At 47.1% G+C, this 20123-nt stretch overlaps 1 protein-coding gene across 3 annotated transcripts in view; it reads right to left on the bottom strand.

Annotated features, from left to right (window-relative positions):
* C21H1orf21 (chromosome 21 C1orf21 homolog) overlaps nucleotides 1-20123 on the bottom strand; it is a 206200-nt gene that overhangs the window by 124621 nt on the left and 61456 nt on the right. For all 3 annotated transcript variants that reach the window (XM_074349942.1, XM_074349943.1, XM_074349944.1), the window contains exon 2: nucleotides 3905-4129. In XM_074349942.1, the coding sequence (XP_074206043.1) occupies nucleotides 3905-3998 (94 nt within the window). In that variant the 5' untranslated portion in view covers nucleotides 3999-4129. The remainder of the gene's footprint in view (nucleotides 1-3904; nucleotides 4130-20123) is intronic.

Here is a 20123-nt window from a genome sequence, read left to right as displayed (position 1 = left end):
CACCTTTCACAGACTTTGTCAACTCTTCAACAACACGTGGTAACAACATTTTTTCAAATATTTAAAAACACTGAGCCTTTAAAAAGTGAATGAGGCCACTTTACTCAGCGAAAAACAGAGGTGTGATTTAGAAAGCAGAGTACAGCTGGCCAGGTTGGAAGACAACCAGCATGAGTTCTCATTGCCTCTGTCAACGGGTTTGGTGACCAGTCTCCAAAGATGGTGCCCATCAATTCTCCCCCTCCCCACAGGCACACACTCAGAGACGGAGAGCCTCTGGGCCCCCCTGCCTCTGGGCTGGTCTTCTGACTTGCTCTGCTCACCAGAATGCAGCAAAAGCGACCTTCTTGGATATTCAATGGATATTCAAGCCCAGGTCTTAAGAGGCGTGGAAGCGTCACTTCCTTTCTTGGAAGCTGGTCACCACGTGGAACGCCTCACTCACTCAGATGGAAAGAGAGATGTGAAGCCATCGCGTCAGCCGAGCCCAGCTGAGCTCCCAGCTGACGCAGCTGCACGGCTGAGCCCAGGCAGAAGATAGATGGACTGCAGCCACCCCACAGAGTCGGGACAAAGAATAAATCAGTGCTGCTAGGTTCGGGGTCCTTTGCTGTGTGGTAATAGGTCACTGAGACAATGGGTGACCAAAAATATCAAATGGCTACAAGGGAGACAGAGCCACCATTCATCTGTGACCATCTGGGCTGCCACGGGGATTTTGTACACCGCCGCTTGCAAAGTCATTTAAGTGGAGAAAAAGAACCTTCTCGTATCAAAGCGAAGCGCTCAGTGACACCTGGGGTACTGAGCACTCACGGTCGCTCTGGAGTCTGACAAGTACTCCCAGGGCCCTGCAGGACTAGGAAGACTGTCTCCCTTGGCTGGTACACGAAGCTCTCTCCTTCCCAGTGTTCCCGCTCTAACTGACACCATGTCATAAATCTGCAAGTGTTGATGTCAGAAAGAGTAACAGGAGGATGGATGCTGGAGTGAATAAAACTTCAGTTATTTAAGTATTTGGCAAGATGAGGGGAAGCTGGCAGAGGCCTTAAGTACACTTTCTGGCATGGACGGCACGGAGCCAGACAGACAGCAACGACCCAGCAGGCTTGGGGCAGAGGGAGTTCTCAGCCCCAACCCTTGACCCCTGTCTACAGCCACACCCTGGCCATGAACGTGCTGTGGTCGGACGGGCTTCTCTGCCCCTTGATCTTTGAGCCGGTTCCTGTGCCTTGATGTGGCCAGGGAGCCAAGTCCAAGCCCAGGCTTCAGAGGCATCGTGAGTATCACCTGCACGTTCGCCTCCTGCAAAAGAAGAGCACGCGCCTCCTGGCTCCCTGGCCCCAGGAGGAAGCCGAGAGAGTCACGGAGCAGAGCCATCCAGCCATCCAACCGACTCATGGTCAAGAAAGACGTGCTTGCTGCTGAGCGCCGCTTAGACCTTGAGGTTGCCCAGAGCCCAGCAAGGGCTGACTAGCACAAGCCTCTTCTTTCAGATACTGACAGCTGCAAACTACACCCGCTACTTCAGAACCACAGGAAGGCTTCTGGGCTATAAAAGCTGTAATCCTATTAGAAATGGATGGTGAGATGGTCTCACTGCCAAGCAGAACATAAATACAATACATGGAATATCACGGAATTTTTGCTCTTACAAGTCTAAGGTTATCTTTCTACAGATTGCAGTTTGGTATTCAAAGCTCTCCATAACCCTAACTTAGTTTTCTAGCCAATTCTCTCTCACTCATATTTTATATTCCATTCGAACTAAATTACTTATAATTCTTGAATATGCATCACATCAATCACCTCCAGCCTTTCTTCATCCAGTACCTTCCTACACCCTTCATCCTATAGGTTTAGAGTCTCCAGTCCTTTAAGGCCAGGTTCAGATGTCACCTCGGAAAGAAATCTGCTCTGATCCCGCCTTTTAAGGCAATCTCTCCAACCCTCTGACTCTTACCATCAGGTGTATGTCTTTTCCTCTTCTGGTGTTTGGCTTATGCTGCCTCATAACACCCCCCCATCCTCTTATAAGGTTCCAGAAAGCAAGGTTTACGTCTCCTTTTCCTCTGCATCCCCCATGGCATTTAGCAAAAGGCCTTATACATCATGCACCGGCCAGCCAATACTTTTCTGCATTAAAGAATGAGTGACCGACGGGAGGCAGCAGGGCAGTAGGAAACGACACTGAGAAAGAAACATGGACTTTGAAGCTGAGACCTGATTGCATCATTTAGTAGCTGAGCAACACTGGACCAGTGAGTCTCATGGGGCTTCAGCTTCCAGATCTGTAAAACTGAGCTGGCACGGGCGTCACTGGAGTGTTGCGACCATTCCACACGGAAACGGATGCACGTGCTCCTCGCTGTCTGACAGATGGTGGAGGCACACAAACGTAGCTCTGGTTACAACAGTGACAATGACACAGAACATCACACAGAAGTTGGTTTAAACAAATCCCTGAGATCAGATTATTCCCTCTTAAAAGTTAAGTGCTTGAGAGTGACAGTAATGACTCTAGTTCTCATTAGCTGTCTTCCCAGAAGGTATGGTTTCAAAGATGTGGATTCTAGTTTTATTAAGATGCTCACATACTACGTGTACACAGACTCTTTTCCGCAGTTCTCAGTTCTATAGGTCGTGACCCCTGGAAGCCAATTTGTTCCAGGCAACATACACCTTACAAGAAAACAAAAGGAAATCCTTCTCCCGCTATACACTCGAGTCCACCTGGAACAGAGCAGGATCCCTCCCACAGTGTCCCCAGTGCCTCGCCAGGGCACGGAGACAGCCCCACAACCAATCAGATGGAAGGCTAGAGATTCAAACGCAGCAGGTTTACTGACAGCGACTGAACGGTGCAGCCTCAGCTGTTTACACATGAACACTATTTCAATGAAGTCCTTTATCCAATAAACGCCACGCGGAGCTTTGATGAATAAAAGGGCCACGCAAATGTCAAGTCGTGGGTTAGAAGTTACTCCGGAAAAACTGCTTCACCCGCCTGGACGAATTGGAATTTTGTAGGAACACGAACCCACACTTCATCAGGGCAATCACTGATCTTCCGAGGGACAAACTCAAGATCAGGCAAACTCAAAAGCCGGTAAGTGGCCAGGTAGGAAGCCTCCGTGAGTGACCGGGGCCTGATGTGCACTCACGGGGAACACTTGGCCATTTACTGGAGGCCACAGGACCTGGGACCCTACCCTGCATTTTGCTGCCTCAGAAAATGATGCATCAGTGTTGCCAAACCTTTGCAAGAAACTGGAGGTTTTATGTGAAACATCCTGATTTTTAAAGACTGCCTAGCTTCTTATTTTAAAACTCTCTGGGGGGGCCAAAGAAAATATATTTGCAGGCCAGATGTGGCCATGGGCTGGCAGTCTGTGACCTCTGCACTAGTTAGTCTCAAGTCACTAAGCACTGTCAGCGGAGGTTCAAAGACGATTATTAAATCCATAGCATTTGCACCTTTGAATCTGAGCATTTATAATTCACGCAGAGTAACTCCAAAAAGCCATCTCATTGCCTCAGTTATAAATCCTCCCCTACTTTTGGACGTCCACGTGTTCAGTCCTACAGTTCTCTTGGACCAGGACACCCTGTGGTCACTGTCCCACGCGACTATTTAAGTTCCGCTTAGTTCTTCAAAGCTTCCTGTAAATGTAGCTCCTGCATAAAACCTGCACGATCCTCCTCCCAAGTCTTCTATGTGTGAAGTACAATGAACACTGTCTGATGTAAAAGCTCACACTGATCTTTATCCTGTCTCATCAGCCCTCGACCTGCCCCACTGTCCCCCCGAAACGGAGTAATGCAGTAACACTGCAATTACTCACTGCCGCTTAAGTGCAAGGCCTGGACCGACGGACCAAGGATGAAGCTCAAAGGTACTTACCGCCAAACACATCTCCGTTCTGGTAGCTCTTCCCTTTCTGGGCCTCCTCTTCATTTTGAACAGTGGCAACATGCTTGGCGGAGGCACAGCCCATAGTCTCATTCGGTCAGCTTCAGCCGGGCTGAACTGCAAATCATCTCTACAGACACAGGGACATTTTTTTTTCTCTCTCTTTAGACACAAAGAAAATCCACCTTCTTGCTGAGTCGGTCAAGATGTGCGCACCTGCGAGAAGAGAAAGCCAGATCAGAGTGGGTGACATGAAACTCGTGTGTGTGTGTGTGTGTGTGTGTGTGCGCGGCCAGCACTGCCCTGAATTCCTGCCCGACCCCACGGGACGGGGGTGTGACTGGGCGCTGAAGAAGGAAATGCCATGTGGGACATCTCTCATCCGATTCCTGCTTGGAAGGCCGGGTCGGAAGGCCTCCCCTCTACACAACGTGTGCCTGGACTTTTTGAGGAGCTAAAAAATTTCTATTTGGTTACTCAAATAAGTATTTGAGCACTCCCACTTGCCACACACAAACTTGAAGTGCCATCTAGGTTTGCTAAGGTTCTGGGATCTGAAAAACCTTCAGAGGGAAGAAAGCACGCAGACGAGGTGCACCGAGCTCCGGAGGCTGGGGAAAGTCAGAAACTCGGGCTGGTTTCCACGCATCCGGTGGGTTTTGTACATGATTCAGTACTTCATTTGACCCCGAGGTGACACTGTTTTCAAGGATAAAGAAAGGAGACGGGGGCAAGGACTTGGACTTTTGTCCATTTTCTGCATAGTCGGCTGCATTCTAAGGATTGAGAAGATGCACGGCTACGAAGAGAAGAAATCAAGGCGGTTGCCCACCTCTTTCAGAGCGTCCATGCCTCTGCCTGACCTCCACTATAGGCGGGAAGGGTACTCACAGATAAGCCACGGAGGCGACAATCCGCTGGTTAGCTGGCGTGAACTCACCCTCCGCTGCTCTACTCAAGGTCACCACCCAAACCCCCAAGGTTTGCTCTGCTCAACTTGCTTGTTTTTACTGATTTATTTTTTCATCATCCTTACCGAGCCCTCCCAGTCTCGTCGATGTTTACTTTGAAACATCTACCCCTGCCTCTGTCTCCATCCATCCCCCTGTCAACAGCCCTTACCTCCTCATACCCACACCCACGGCAGCAAGAGAAGCAGCAAGCCGCCCTCCTAACCCCCGTCAGCACCCACACCCCACCCTCCCCTCTGTCCTTTACAAACACTCGTTTCTCAGTCCCAAGGGCAGTGCTACCAAAACGCAGCTGCCAAGGTTTTCTCTTCCAACGAGACCGATGCCCGAAAGCCCTCCTTCCTAGAGACTGAAGACATCTCTGGATGTAGAAACCCTACCATTTAAACCACCTCATCTCAGCAAAGGGAACTTTTCATATTAGCCTAACACTAAAAGGTCATTCTAAATCAACCTAATGAATGACCTTAAGTAACACAGGTGACGACCTTACATTCAGCCAAGCAAATGCAAATGCAAATGCCAACACCAACTTGGCAGCTGCACCCCCAGCTGGGCGTGGAGAGCTCTGCAGACGTCTCCATCGCTGGGTACATCGCATCACTGACAGAACATTACAGGGCTGGCTGGTGAAGTTTTACAAGCAAGGGAGATTTTTTTTCCATAGTCAATTGCTTATCAGTTTCTGTAACAATATTAGGTAACCTCAGTTTAACACATTTCCCCCTCTTTAAAGCTATAGAACACACATACACACACGCACGCACACAACTATTCTCATGATATCTAGCCCCTAAAGCTACAGGATTTCCACTGCAGGTCTACTCATACTGGTCTGTAGAATACAAAAATTTAAACAAATTTCTACACAATACAGTGTAGTAAGCGCCGTGATAAATGTTTCCCAGGAATCTATGACAGTGCAGAATTCCAAAAAAAGCAAGTTACATTATGACTGGGCAAAGGCAGGAATTAAAAGAGGAAGCGGTATTTTGTAGGGTCTTAAAAGCTTGGTAGAAATCTGCCAGGCTGAAAGGGTGGGAGCATCACCCAGAGGGAAATAGCTGCTTGAGCTGAGACACGGGAACGTGGAAGAGCGTGGCATGGGTGTGTGTGTGTGTGTGTGTGTGTGTGTGTGCGCGCGCGCGTGCACAGGCATGTGTGTTCAGATGAGTTGAGGAGGGAGCGGGGCAGGGAAGGGGACTGCACTCCTGCTTGTGAACCTGGAGGAGGCCTTGCTAACTTTATCCAACGTAATAAACTGTAACTCGTCACAAGATACAGGCAGTCCGTTTGATCCCACTTTGAGAGATTTCGAATTGGCAGTGAGGAAATCCGTTCTGTCGACCTACTGTAGTTTTTTAAGAAACATCCGTGAAACACGAGACAAGGACAGGAGACAGGATTCAGTTCTGAAGGCAGGAGGAGGGAACTGCGCTCTAACCGGGGGGGGGGGGCTGCTAAGGGTTGCTGCCGCTGCTCCATCCTCCCAGCCGGCACTTTCTCAGGGCAGCATCCCCCCGGGGTCCCCACTCCAGCATCACCAAGCAAGGTGTGGGCTCCCGGAATGAGTTCCTTAACTTTCAGAAGGGAATATGCGGAAACCACCTCACACCCCAAGTGAGAGGGGGAACCTCCCCTGCCCTCCCTGTGGTCTGCTGCCACCTCCTCAGAACAAACAAAGTAAAACCAGAAAGGACAGCGGGAAACCGTCACAGAACCCAGACGGACAGCACGAACCCAGAGACAGCTTACAGCCCTCCTCCCTGCGGAAGTCCTCCAGCTTTCCTGTTCTGCATTCCTGTTTCCTGTCGACAGCCTCACAAGTTACCCAAGAAGTTAATGTAAGAATCTAAGGTGTGGATTATTCTCTGCCTCTCCTGAAAAGCCCTGTGCGCTGGTTCTTCTGTTTTAAAAGTCACGTTTGTGTATCAACAAATCATACTTGAGTTTAAAAAGCTGAAATCACACGGAAGTCGAACATGTTGCAGTGGGCAGATAAAAATAAAGCACTAAAAAAAAACTTTTCAAAGGACTTCTCTGTTACTCAGGCATGGAAGTGAGGGGTGTATAAACAAGCAGATTAGACACCATTCTACTGAGACACACCCAGTTCAAGTGATGACTCAGGAAGCTTTCATTTAGCTCTGTTTTTTAAAATAAGCCCCATCGCTCAATACGAATTCTCTCCAAATCACAATTAGGTGCAGATTTTGTTTTGAAACACACACACTATGTGATTTATGGCAGTAACTTAATTTTAAGAACGAGGTCTTCAAGTTTTACAAGTGCATCAGAAATATACTTTAATATTTTGCCCATTTTTGAAGGAGATAATTATGAATTTCTCTGAGAGGCAAGAAGATCTCTAATTCTCAAAATCAACCATGGCTCACCGGGGAAAGGTTTTTACTATGTCATTTGGATTCTGCTCATAAATAACTCCAATCATTCATTTAATCAACTAATATTTATTGACAACTACTATGTGAGAGACACGTTTGGTAGACACTGGGCACACAGAGGTACACAGGACAAGATACAGTCTCCTCCCTGTCCCCACAGAGCACGAACACGCAGAGGAAGATCATTAGAAAGAGCAGCCTCACAGCCTTGTGGCCCTCCGTTCCCAGGTAAGTACAGGCAGAGAGGGGAGTCCGCCCCACAGGCACTGATTCAGCCTGGAGACTCGGGGTATCAAGAGAGGTCAGGCTGGAGACCTGACCACGGCCGAATAAACATCACTAAAACACCCTTGAACTGCATCTCTTCTACAGCCTGATGTAAGTGTCAAGGTTTCATTTCTACCAAGAATTCTCTCACTTAACCTCAACCCAGCTGAGACCTTGAATTCAGGAGACCCTCAGCAATGGATCCCTAATGACTGCTCTGATAACCTGCTCAAACAAGTTTCCCTTTGGTTTGTACTATCCTCCACATGAATCCGATCATGTATTTTTAGCTTCCATCTTCCATTAGTTTTGCTCAGCTTCTTCTCTCCCAGCCCCCACACCTCCTATTCCGCAACCTCCCTGAAAGCAGCCCACTTAGAGAGGTAAGGCTGATGGTGCAAATGAGCGTGCACAGAACGCAGCACCAGGCAGATCTGAGTCTTGCTCTCACATATGGCTCCAAACCGCGTGCTATTCCTGAAGGCACAGATCACAGTGTGAGAATTAAACTGAAGCACCTCTTTGATGTTTCATGGAATCGTCTAATAGCAAGTCCCACTGAGGGGGACGTTTTAAAACTGGGTAAATCTATATGGTAGGATCACCAGGCACCTCCAAAACATGGGGTCCGATTAACGGCCCACGGCTTTGTGTAAAAATCTCCCCAAGTGGTGGTTCGGCTACATCATCTCGAAGCATGAAATCAGAAGCTGTAACTCCTACCCACGGTACTGTACGCTAACCTAACACAGCACCATCTATACAGGACATTTTTCCTGCTTTTGATGAAATACACAAGCAGATTTGTAAATCAATTCATAACTTTTAAAAAGGACTAAAAATTTGCAACATGCAAGTTCCCCTCTCCTCTCCTCACACTGGGCTTCAAGCCTCTTCAGGTAATGTTTTAGGTCTCCTTGGGGCAATTACTGTTCCGGAACAATCCACGTGATAACATGAGGAAATTCTTCTTTATACACAAGTTAAGTCTGTTACTTTTCCATGCATATTCCACACATGCGGAATGCATTTGCCGTCTTATAAGAAAAATTATGGATTTATGATGAATTTTATTCTTTTCTTAATGTTGATGATTTCTCTTTATTTTTATTTTATCCTTTCATCTTTATTGAGGTATAATGTACAAAACTGCAACGTATTGAAAGTATTCAATGGGATGATTTAATTCGCTGCATACACTAGGAGAGGATCCTCACCAAGGTAATTAACATACCCATCACTTCACATATTTACCTTGTTTTAAAAACAAGAACACAAATTCTACTCTCTTAGCAACTTTCAATCGTACATACAGTGTTACCAACGATATGAAGGCTAGGAAAACCCATAAGCAATCCCACTCAGACCTTATTCATCTTGTAACCGAGAGTCTGTACCCTTTTACCTGCCTCTGTCTATTCCTCCCATCCCCCAGCCTCTGGTGACCACAATTCTACTCCCTAATCCTGTGAGTCTGACTTTTTAAATTTTAAGATTCTACAGGTGAGTGATGCCATGCAGTATTTGTCTTTCTCTGTCTGGCTTATTTCATCTAGCATAGTGTCTTCCAGGTTCACTCATGTAGTTGCAAATGGCAGGATTTCCTTCATGATCAGGCTGAATAATGATCCAGGGTGTGCGTGCGTGTGTGTCTCTCACATCTTCCTGACCCATTCATTCACTGAAGGACGCTCAGGTTGTTTACACACCTTAACTATTGTGAATGATGCTGCAATGAACATGGGGTACTGCTATCTCTTTAACAGAGTGATTTCATTCCCCTTAAACGTACATATTCCAGAAGTGGGATTGCTTATGGGTTTTCCTACCCCCAATTTTTTGAACTGGAAGCACAGTTTCATCAAAAAATACACTTTTATAGAACTGGGAAGAAAAAATATGCAAAATCTGTTTTAAGAAACATCAAAGAGATATCTGACCTTTTTTTAAAAAAAGGCCATGGGAAATATTTCTATTTATATAATATTGTTGATCATTTCACTTTTGAACAATTAGTTGTGGATTTTTTTTTTCCATTTTGAGTGGAAAAGCCAAAAATACTGTACACAGTATCCATGTCAAGAAAGGCACTTCTAAAAAAGTGAATTAAAAGTGATAAACTCCATAGAGAAGATCTAGGTGAGAACGAACATGAAGACATCACATGCAGTTCGGAGGACTGGAGGAAAATCAAATTCTGATTGCAATGGGTACACAGAGAGCTATGAAGTCAGTGGTTAAGAAAAGGATTTAGCCACACTATTAATAGATCAGGAGCAAAGTGCCCCATCTCCCTTTGATTGAAAAGGGGAATCAAGAGAAGGCAACATCTAAAAACTCCTTTCTTTGATTGAAGAAAGAACCAACATCTAAGCTCCACAAAGGAAAAAAAAAATATAGATAGATAGATAACTAATCAGTCTGTTTGCCCATCTGTTCTGCTTTGCTATAATGAGTGTTAATACAGCAGCCCACCGGGGGGAAGAAGAAAGACAGCTTAAGAGTGATTTCTAATCTTGAAGTTCTGGAGTCCCTGGGCTACCGTTAACACCATTTCACATTTCATTGTGCATGTTAACGATAAGACACAGAGACGTCACATTTGACACAGGGATGCTCTGGAAAAGCCGGATCCTCCTAGTAGCCACAGAAGACATTCATTCCTCGCCTCACACTCATTCAGTGGCTTGACAATGGACGATATGCTATCAACGCCAAAGAAACAGGAATCTCTGCTGCTGGTTTCTTTATGGGAAAACCCTCAGTTCCACAAATAACGGTTGTACAGAGGTGTCTCTCAGACACATAACAAGAGTAAATGCTATGCAAGACGATGCGTTTCAGCTGGATTTCCGCAGAGAGGGATGGGGAGGTACGGTGACCTGCGGAGGGGCACTGGAGGGGAGGCGGGGTGCTGGATCCCGTCTCAGGCGTCACGCGCCTGCCTCAGTGCCAAGCTGGGCTTCAGCTCTCCCAGCCTCCCTCTTCGATTCTGTCATCCACCCGGACACACGTCCAAGTGATGCTGAGAATGAAATTACCACTTACGGAAAGGCCATTTCTTAACTAGACTCTATCTACAAACTTTGTTTCAACACTTACCCAATTAGGATATACTTGCAAAATTTTCCCCCCAGAATTTCAGGGAAGCCCTGTGAGGTCTAAAGATTATTACCAATTACGTTTTGGCCCCAAAGTGTCAATTTCAATTGTGTATAAAGTGAAAAAAATGAACAAAGCTTAGCTCTCTTATTTCCTCTTCTCTATTCTGCCTTTAATGGATAAAAATAAAAGAAAATTTTAAAATGTTTCTTATACAGAGGTGGTGAGAGAAAGCCTGTGGAATAACTGTTCTTCAGCTAAGGATTGAAGAGTCTGGCGCCTTCACCCTGCAGCTGAAAACTCTGTTCTTGTGTTTCCGGTATGCGTTCACACAGGTTCATGCATGGCGGACACTACTTCAGAGCAGGCAGGAGAGGGAAACACCAGATCCAGATGAAAGCAACCCACCCACGCCAGGGGGAGCCTGCGCAGAAGAACTATGCCGTCTCCAGGTCTGCTCCTCCGTGTTCAAGGTCAGTGGCAGACACTCCTGGACTTCGAGTTCTCTTTCTTCTTTCCACTTCCGAGACTCAGAACACCAAGGGATTTGCAGGAAGTCGCCAACCTGTGTCGGGGGGAGGCTTCTAACCAAGACGCCCATGACCAGGGTCTTCTGGCAGCTGTGCTGCTGGCTCACCACGTCACTTGGAGCAAATCCATGTGATTTCCTTGTCAGTATCCCAATAATAACAGCTGTTGCCCCTCTTTTTTTTTTTTTTTTGATTGTTTTGAAAATCTAGGTTACGAAGACCTAGACTATGAAATGCTTTGCAAAGCACTTATCAATGTGAGGCTACAGTCTTCTGTGCGTCCTCTGCCGTGCCGGGTGCCTGACATCACCCGTCAGACTCATGTCTTTTCAGGAGTACTGGGTGGAATCAGTACGGAGTGGCTCCCACAGGTGGCCCCGGAGAAAATGAGAGAAAACAGATGGGAAGGAAAAAGTAAAAATCAAGAAATGACTAGAACGTGTAACTTGAATAAGTATGAATGACTTTTCCAAAACAGAAGTGCAACTTGACTCTAATCTAAACAGATGAAGTCATCGTCCTTCCCAAACGGCCAGTGAAGGACACCGTGGGGGGTCTGTGTGTTGAAATGCGAAGAACAGATACGATTCCTGCCCTTGAAGGGCCAGCATTCAGATAAAGCTAACAGATCATAAGCACAAAACAGTGAAATAAAACTCCAATGACTAGTATACACTACAGGGCAAGAAAGGGATCGGAGATGTTTTTCAAAGTCAGAGGATATTTCAAGCTAATTAAATTAGTGCTTGTCTCAGCTTTATTTTATGCAATAAGAGATGCAGGAACACCCAGTGTAATGAGCTACCCTTAGCAGACCCTTGGGAAGAGACCCTCATTTACCGACGGGCAGGATGGAGAAAGAGATGTCATGTCAGTTTTGAGCTGTTGATCCTCTTTAACACCGTCAACTACAACAGAACAGCAGCTGGATTAATCCCTTGGAAATCTGAATGTTACTTCTGCGGTGCTGAGGACAAGAGTTGAACACCACTGATCTTTGTCTGATGCACACATTGGAAAAGCACGTGTGACGTTTCCACCACTGAATTGCAAAGTCTCGACTTTTATACAAGGCTAGTGTGTTCCACATTTCTGATTCAATTCAATCTCTAAACTTAATGCTGAAACGGCTTATACCTCAGCTTTAAACTGGTTACTGTGGTAGATAAAAAGAAATATGACCAGCAGACACAAAAGAAATGAATTATCTAAACTAACCCTTAGGAGCAAATGTGAGAATCATTTAAAAACAAAAAAGCCCACTGATACTTTCTTTGTGGATTTGGGGTGCTAATATTTGAGCACAGATATATTTAATATCCCCAAAATTATGAAAACTTTTAACAAAGTAATACTCTAGCACTTTAATAAGATCTGAATACTAGAAACTGAAAAAGTATTTCTCTCAAAACCTAAAAGCACATGCTTCTTTCTTCCCACAATAACCTCTTCCCCCCTTTTCTCCCCTCTCTGCTGAAATAAATGAGCTCATCCATCAGAGACTGGTGCACACTCTGACCTACGATCTCCTGCTCTCCCTCTGCTCTGCTTCAGGCCAGACGGTCAGGTCCGAGGAGAAGTCAGCAATGATCCAGTGACTGAGTGAACTGAGCACTTCCTGGCTGGGCAGGCTGCTCACTGAAATGAGCGTCTCTAAGGGAAAGCCTTGGTTACTTGAAATTCTGCTAGAATCATTGTGTTCCGTCCGGAACAGCTCAATTTCTGCAAGTGCCCTAAAAACTTAGAGAAAGCGAACAGAAAAAAGCTCTGTGTTGGTGGAGGACGTGGCCTCTTACACACACACACACACTCTAGAGATGTAAAAATTACATCCAGTATCTTTGGATTTTGTAAAGGAAAGGAGTTGTGTGGCTCTGTGTTCTCATTTATGAGATGGGATTAGACCCCCTGAATTCTGAGGGGAGTAGATGAGATGACACATGGAGTGTGCTTAGCACAGCACCTGGCAATGAGTGAACAACCAGTCAGCACCTGAGAGTTACTGTCACTGTCATCACCGTCATCATTACTTAATGGGACGGTGATGAACTTTAAGAAGAAAGGGGCGGAGGCATAAGAGCCCAGAAAAAAGAGACAGAAGGAGCGATGAGAGGTGGACCTGTGGCAGCTTGGTGGTTCCTAGGGACTGCACCAAAGATAAAAAGACAGAATACAAACAGAAACCGAGAGACACCAGTTCTGCAGCAGGAGAGACCCACGGTCCTGCTGCAGTTCCCGCGCGGACAGCTCTGAGCGCTGCTGGTACTTCCGCAGCACTTGGGGGGGGGGGCAGTCTCGGCGGGGACATCCCGGGCGCTGTGTGCGGACAAGTCGGAGGTCAGTGAGCGCTCCCAAGCTTTGTCACAGCTGTGCAGCTCCCCTCTCCCTGCTAGTATGCGTTTATGTGTCTGTCTCCTTCATCAGGCAGATATCCAAGGTCATGACCATGTCTTAATTATTCCTCTCTACGTTCTCTCCGGCACAGGTCAGGCACATAGTGGGTCCACAAAAGATGCTGAGAGATGAATTCTCTTAGAAACCTCTTTTCATAAAGAGATGTGGAGGGTTTTTAAGGAAGGGAGCTCTCCTCCACCTCAGGTCCTAGGTCACCTGCACGGACAGTGACGTCTTTAGCACATTATCAACAGCTGTAGTTAAAAATGTTCATCTGAGCCAACATAGATGATTTAAAACTATGTTCAGTGTATGCTTCCTAAAAAGACAGAAAGGGAGCAACACATGATATTATACCAGCATAATGGAGTTTTGAAAGCATTTGGCGCTTGTATGGTTGGCCCTAATCTGCTCCAGAAAACTGTGCTATTTATTTACTTCGACAGTCATTTTTGGGGTAACCTGTGTAGCGCTCAGTGTTCCACCTGGGTCCCAGGACTGCAGAATGGTGAGCCGGCCAGACCTCGATGTGCACTTCCCGACTGTCAGCTAGAATCCAGAGACGTTTAGCAATGCTTCTAAAACTCAGCCACCTGAAAAATCAAGGGTTTGCTTTTTGGTTTTTTGCTGAAATTTACATCTTTGCTAAGCTTTCCGTGACAAAGAACGATTTCAGGATAATGTCCTCAGAGGACCAAACAAACTGAAGTTATAAATATCATTTTCAGGTAGCACAAATCAACACCCCTGAGTTTTCAAAAAAAGCAAACCAAACAGCACCTCAGCTCTCCTGCTGCTCTCAAGAAACGCACGAGACCTTGGGGAACGTCATCGATTTTGTAGAGCTCAGCCCGAACGCACATTCTCTGCAATCATCTACTTAGAGAAAGCAGAATGGACGAAGCTGAGAGAACAGATCCAGGAGGACAAAGCAATGTCATGTGAGGCAAGGCCACCCCTCCCTGCTGTACCTTCCTCCCATTCTCCTGATGGGTTTGCTCATGACTCTGCACTGGGGAGTCTTCCCACGCCTACCATCATTTTGGTGACGTTCAGTAGGGCTTGAAACAACAAAAACATCAAAGAGACGGCAAGAAGCCCTTCCCTAGCCTTGATGTTCACCTTCAGCCCCTGAAAAGCTATTAAGGAACATGCAAGGGTTACAGGTCATGAGCTGTTGTGACCTGGCAAATGTTACCCAAATTTGCAGTCTACTCTAAAATAGTGATTGGAAATCGTCCCAACGTTCCCCACATGAAGTAGCATGATGAGCGGACATGGTGTTCCTTCCCACTTGCCCGGCAAAGCGCACTGAGAGACAGAGACCAGAGCGACAGGCTCGGCAGGACTGGACAACACGGGCAGGAGCAACCCGCCTGGGGCCACCGACGGGCAACCGCAGTGCAGCCTCTGGACGCACCAGCCAGCACCTCCTGGCGCTGATGCCTTACAGCAGGCCCACAGTCAGTCCAGTCGGACATGGGAAGGTTTCAAGGCTTCATCTGGACAGAGACCTAATGCATGGCTTGATGGTCAACTCTTCCATTGGAGAAAGAAATGGCAGAAATGCGTATCTTTGAGATCAGATCACGTTCTGTTTGGACAAGGTCTCTGCCCAGCCGTCATCTCTGTGGGACCTCTAGTGGGGTCCAGGCTGAGGCGGTCCTGGTCCTGAATATGACAGAGGTGCATCTGGCAAGCCGCTCAGCGCTCCTGCACCTGGGAGGACGTCACTCCACCGTGGCCCCCATTATTACATCAAGCCATGGCCACCCTAGGAACAGCTCTGCAAAGTATAAATGGCATACATTTTCTAATTCCAAGATGTCCCTGAACATTTGTAAGAATTTTTAGGATTCAAATTCAAATCCGCATTTGTAAATCACGTTCTGAACCCAGCCTCTAAACCTCCCCCTGTTCATCAGCATTTTCAGGCCATATTTTTATCTGCTTCTTTGCTCTTTTTGAGAAAGGCAAAAATTCACAAGGCAATGTCCAGGGGACCTCAGGACAATACTACTGGCAGTTTAAAAGCATCAGAACAGATTAAAATTTTTCGTAAAAAGTTGTACTTCTCATAAATTAGTAATTATCCCATTAATCTTCTACAACAAAGATGAATTAAGATTCTTAGTGCACTGATTCTGTTGAGTTCTTCCCCTGGTCCAGAATTCTTTAAGACTCACTAATGTCTCCAGCGTAAAGCCTGAGTTACCTAGACTTCCAAGCTAGATATGTCCTCAGGGACCACTGAGGTCAAGCTTCTTAATTTTACAAACAAGAATACAGAAGACTGAGGAGTTTAGGCCACTCAGGGTCCCCCAGGACCCAGACGCACTGACCCACTGACCCACTGCTGCCTCTTCCTCCTGCCCCCGGGTAACACGCATCCTCCTCACCACATTGGGCGGGGGGTCTCACAGACCACCCTGTCCCTCCATGTTCAGCTCACATGCCCACCTCTCCACTTAAGCCTTAATTTTTCCAGGAAGAAGCCTCCACACCGTTTCATGCCTTCCTTCAATTTTCTCTCCTTCCTAAACTCTTCCTTACAGAGCTAATTATTTGGTGTCTCCCGGCATCGCTCTCTAAATAGACACTAAGTTCTTGGAGGGCAGAAACCATCTCCTGTACTTGTCTTCTCTGTTATGTTGGACACCCCGCCAGGCACAGAGCAGGAACTCAATAAACCTTCTTCAAAACAGCGAGCAGCAGGCTGGCTTCGTCTTCCCGCCTCTGCACCTGCCACCCGCTGCCTAGAAGGTCCTCTCCCTCCTCACCTCGCCTGGCTAACTTCTAGTTTGCACGGGCTGTCCCCCCTCAAACGCCTCAGAGTACTTGCCAGTCCCCGTTCACAGCCTTCACGCAGGGCAGAATATTCGAATTCCTAATTGCCAGTCTATTAGTTCCTTAGTCTAGAGTGCAAACTCCTGGGGAGACACAGGTCGTGTGGTTCTTGCTTCCTCCTGCATCCCTAGCTCCCCCAGCGCGCGGCTCAGGACATATGCTCAGTAAGCAAACACGGGGTGAATGCCTCCAGGAGGAAGGTTTTGAATTCCTCTTGGAAATCAAAGCTTTCCATCCGCATCTCCAGTCTCAGCTGGCCTCCCGCAGGCAGACTGCTCTAGCCAGTCTAGCCTCTGGCTACTAACCCCTGAACATACCTGCACATTCCAGCCCTAACTGCCTCTGCTCACACTCTGAGCTTAGACAGAAAGCCTCCCCACTCATCTCTGCCTGTTACTCCAACTCTACCCATCCTTCAAGACCCAGAGCGAGTCCGATCACCACTCAGAAACCTCGCTCCAGGCCACACAGATCTTTGCCTTCTCCAAATTCGTCGGCCTGTGTCCATACGGCCCATTCATCACCTATCCACGCGGCTGCCAGTCCGCAGTGGTCTTCCCATCTCAGTGCACCCTGGCCTGCGGGCATCGCCTTCTCTCTGGCGTCAGCACTTCCTGCTCCACTTAGGGTATGATTCCATGCGTAGTCCTGGGGCATCTCCTGCACTGTGGTTTTATGTTAACTTCTGTGCATTTTGGTCTTGGTGTCCTAGTTCATTTATACATTTTTCAAGGCAAGCCATGCTTTCAGTGTCTTTGATCCTGTGCAGTTCTTTGCACAAAGTAGAAGACTCATAAATATTTATTACTTGACACGTTGGCTAGACAGCAAAAGTGAGTGGGATGGGAGAACCACGGAAATCATAAAGGATAACTTTTGCCAAAAATGCAGTTGGAACTTCAGATTATTAGAGGCTGTTTAAAAAGGTCAAATGGTGATAGTGTAATTACCCCATAATTTGGTAAAATTGCTCTCTGAATAAAGGTTATTTTTAAATAGAAACTTCTGTCCATATGATACAAAATTATGAGCAGAAGAGAAAATTTAATAGAAAAGGAATAAAAAGGGAAGGAAAGAAAAACACACCCAAGACAGGGGGGCCTGGCTGCAGCCTCCCCAGTTGCATCGCTCGACTTTCATCACAAGATCTAGCTGGTGACTGAGTTAACACCATGGCTCTACAAATGCTTGCCCAACAACTCCCTGAACGTGAACACAATGATTCCTCCAGTGTCGAGGGAGAGGAGGGTGGGGTGTTAATCTCTGTTTCCTAGTTTGCCATAAACATTTCCTTGCCGTAATTATTTTGATGGACTGTGTCTCACTATTTTATTTATTTTATATCTCACCCTACTTCCCCACCCTCCCCCCAAAAATGTGTACAGTAGCTGCTTTCAACCATAAATAGCAAGTTTAGAACACAAATGCTGTGTGGGGGGATCAGTAATTCCGGGTTCAGTAACCTAGCAACAGAATGTCAAGACATTCTCATCTGTACCCTCAGCTGCCAAGTAGCCACACTCCCAAGACCCGAGGCTGCAAACCCACTGCTCAGATCAGGTTTGGCTAATCACGAATCGATACTGGCCAAGCAATGGGAAAATCATCAAACAGAAGAGGCTTTTTGCTGGGGTCCAAAAGCCCAAGGGTAAAGAAATAGAAACAGGAAGTGTACACACTACTGGGAACTGGGGCCACAGAGTTGCCAGTTAGGATGTGGCCCTGGGAGGATCCGAGTTAGCCTGCATCTATAACCCTCCAGTGAGCAACACCTCACGTATGTTTTATATGCCAAAGGCTGGACACAGTTTTAGTGAAAATGAATTTTAATTCCATTACCAGGAACGTTCTGCTAACTGAAGACAAGAAGGAGAGAAAGGGGCTCTAATTTTTTTTTTCTAATGAATTAATGTAAATTGAATCCTCCTTGTCAAGACATGTTACCAAAAAGAAAATGAAGACACTCTGTCCCTCCTGCCATTTCGTTTGGCCTTGTCACCCCTCAGCCATCTCGCTCTGACACACCTGGGTTTCTAGGGGCATCTGCAGTGAAGGGTCATCTATTTCTTAAAGAATATACATATTTTATTGGTTTCCCTTCCCTACCTAATAGTGAAGGTCATGGTATAGGAAAACAGCATAAAATGTGTTTTTTGAATCAACTGTTCCAGCAGCGGCAAAAATAAATGAAACGTGGGAGGCTGTTTATTTCTATGTCAAAGAGAAAGTGAAATTCTCCATAGGGTGACACGATCATTGGTTTTCCCCAATGAAGCAAACAAATCAAATAAGAATAAAACAGGAGCCCAGCCTTCATCGTTCACGGTGTAATGAGTTCTTGCTAGATTAACCATTCTCCTTCCTTGTTACACTCACTCTGAGAAAACCACCACCACCACAAAAACCAGATGAACAATGACAACAGCAAACAGCCAAAGGGCATCCATCTATCAGACAGGAAACGCAGCAGCCAGGCTGGCAGCCTTTCTGAACATTGGCTGACTCCCGGCCGGTGGCTCTGGCTGTGTGTGCAGGAGATGGGCTCTGCGACAGGACACGTCTTCGGGTAGCAGCAACGATCAGGAGGATTTGTTGGTAGCAGGGTCCTCACACAGGGAAACCCAAACTTGCCAAGGCTCTCCAGGCCAGGCGGCTGCCTAGGGAGTGCACATAAGGTCAAGAATCTTAGACTTACTGAAAACACTAAGAAGTACCCAATGGTACCTCTCTCCCTGACAAATCAACCACCTGTTATTAGGTGGGTGGACCAACAACACTGTGTCAAGAAGACCAAAGACAGAGTGTGCAAGGCTTGCAGGGAGCCCTGCCCACTGGCCTTAGGGCAGTCTATGAGATGGACGAGGCCACCACACTGGCATACAAGGAGCACCCAGTTCAAGCCCTGACTGACTGCATGGTCCGAGGTCCTAAGCAAGAGGTCTGGCCAGCAGGGTGGGTGATGTGGGTGCTCCTGGGTCACGCAAGTAGGGGGAGGTGCTGAAACTGAAAACGAGCGTCACTCTGGCAGTGATGCTCAGAGGACGGCAGGCAGGCAAGCATCAACATTTTCGGGGGGAAAACGAAGACAAGAAGGACAAGGAAAATGGAGACGGGCTGGAGACAAGGCAGGACACCTGCTTCACAGTCAAACAGGCATGGAGAGCCACAGAAGTCAGGGCGCCTGCTGCGTCACAGAGGCTAACACACGGGTGCTAGGCCATCCCTTTACCATGTGTGGCGCCCTCCACACGCTGGCTCTGTCGACCTGCCAGGGTCTTCACCAGATGGTTCAGGGGACGCTAACACCACAACTCTAAATGCCAGCAACGTTAACCCCGAACTAGGGCTCCCCTGGAGACGAGAGGGAGGGGAAATGCTCCTTTAGATAAAGGGGCAGCCGCCCCCATTTTGATTTCCTCTGCTTGAGAGTAACGGGGTCTTAGTGAACAAAAAAATGGGTAGAGGATCCGAGCATATTCAGTGGTACTGACAGCATCTCCAGCCTTGGTGCCTCTTGCTGGCATCTCCACAACTCAATTTCTATTGAAAGTCAACTGAGGCTGCACTGAATTTGTTGTAAATGTCCATCAAGGACCCTGCTTCTCCCGACAACGCGAGCAGCTGCCTGAAGGAGCAGCACGAACGCTGGGACGGGGAGACTCACGGAACGACTTCCTCCCCCCTCAATCCGTTC

This window comes from Camelus bactrianus, chromosome 21 (genome assembly GCF_048773025.1).
Source record: "Camelus bactrianus isolate YW-2024 breed Bactrian camel chromosome 21, ASM4877302v1, whole genome shotgun sequence".
Classification (NCBI taxonomy): Eukaryota; Metazoa; Chordata; class Mammalia; order Artiodactyla; family Camelidae; genus Camelus; species Camelus bactrianus.
The sequence above is the reverse complement of the archived record's forward strand: the minus strand, read 5'-3'. Positions and strand labels throughout refer to the sequence as shown.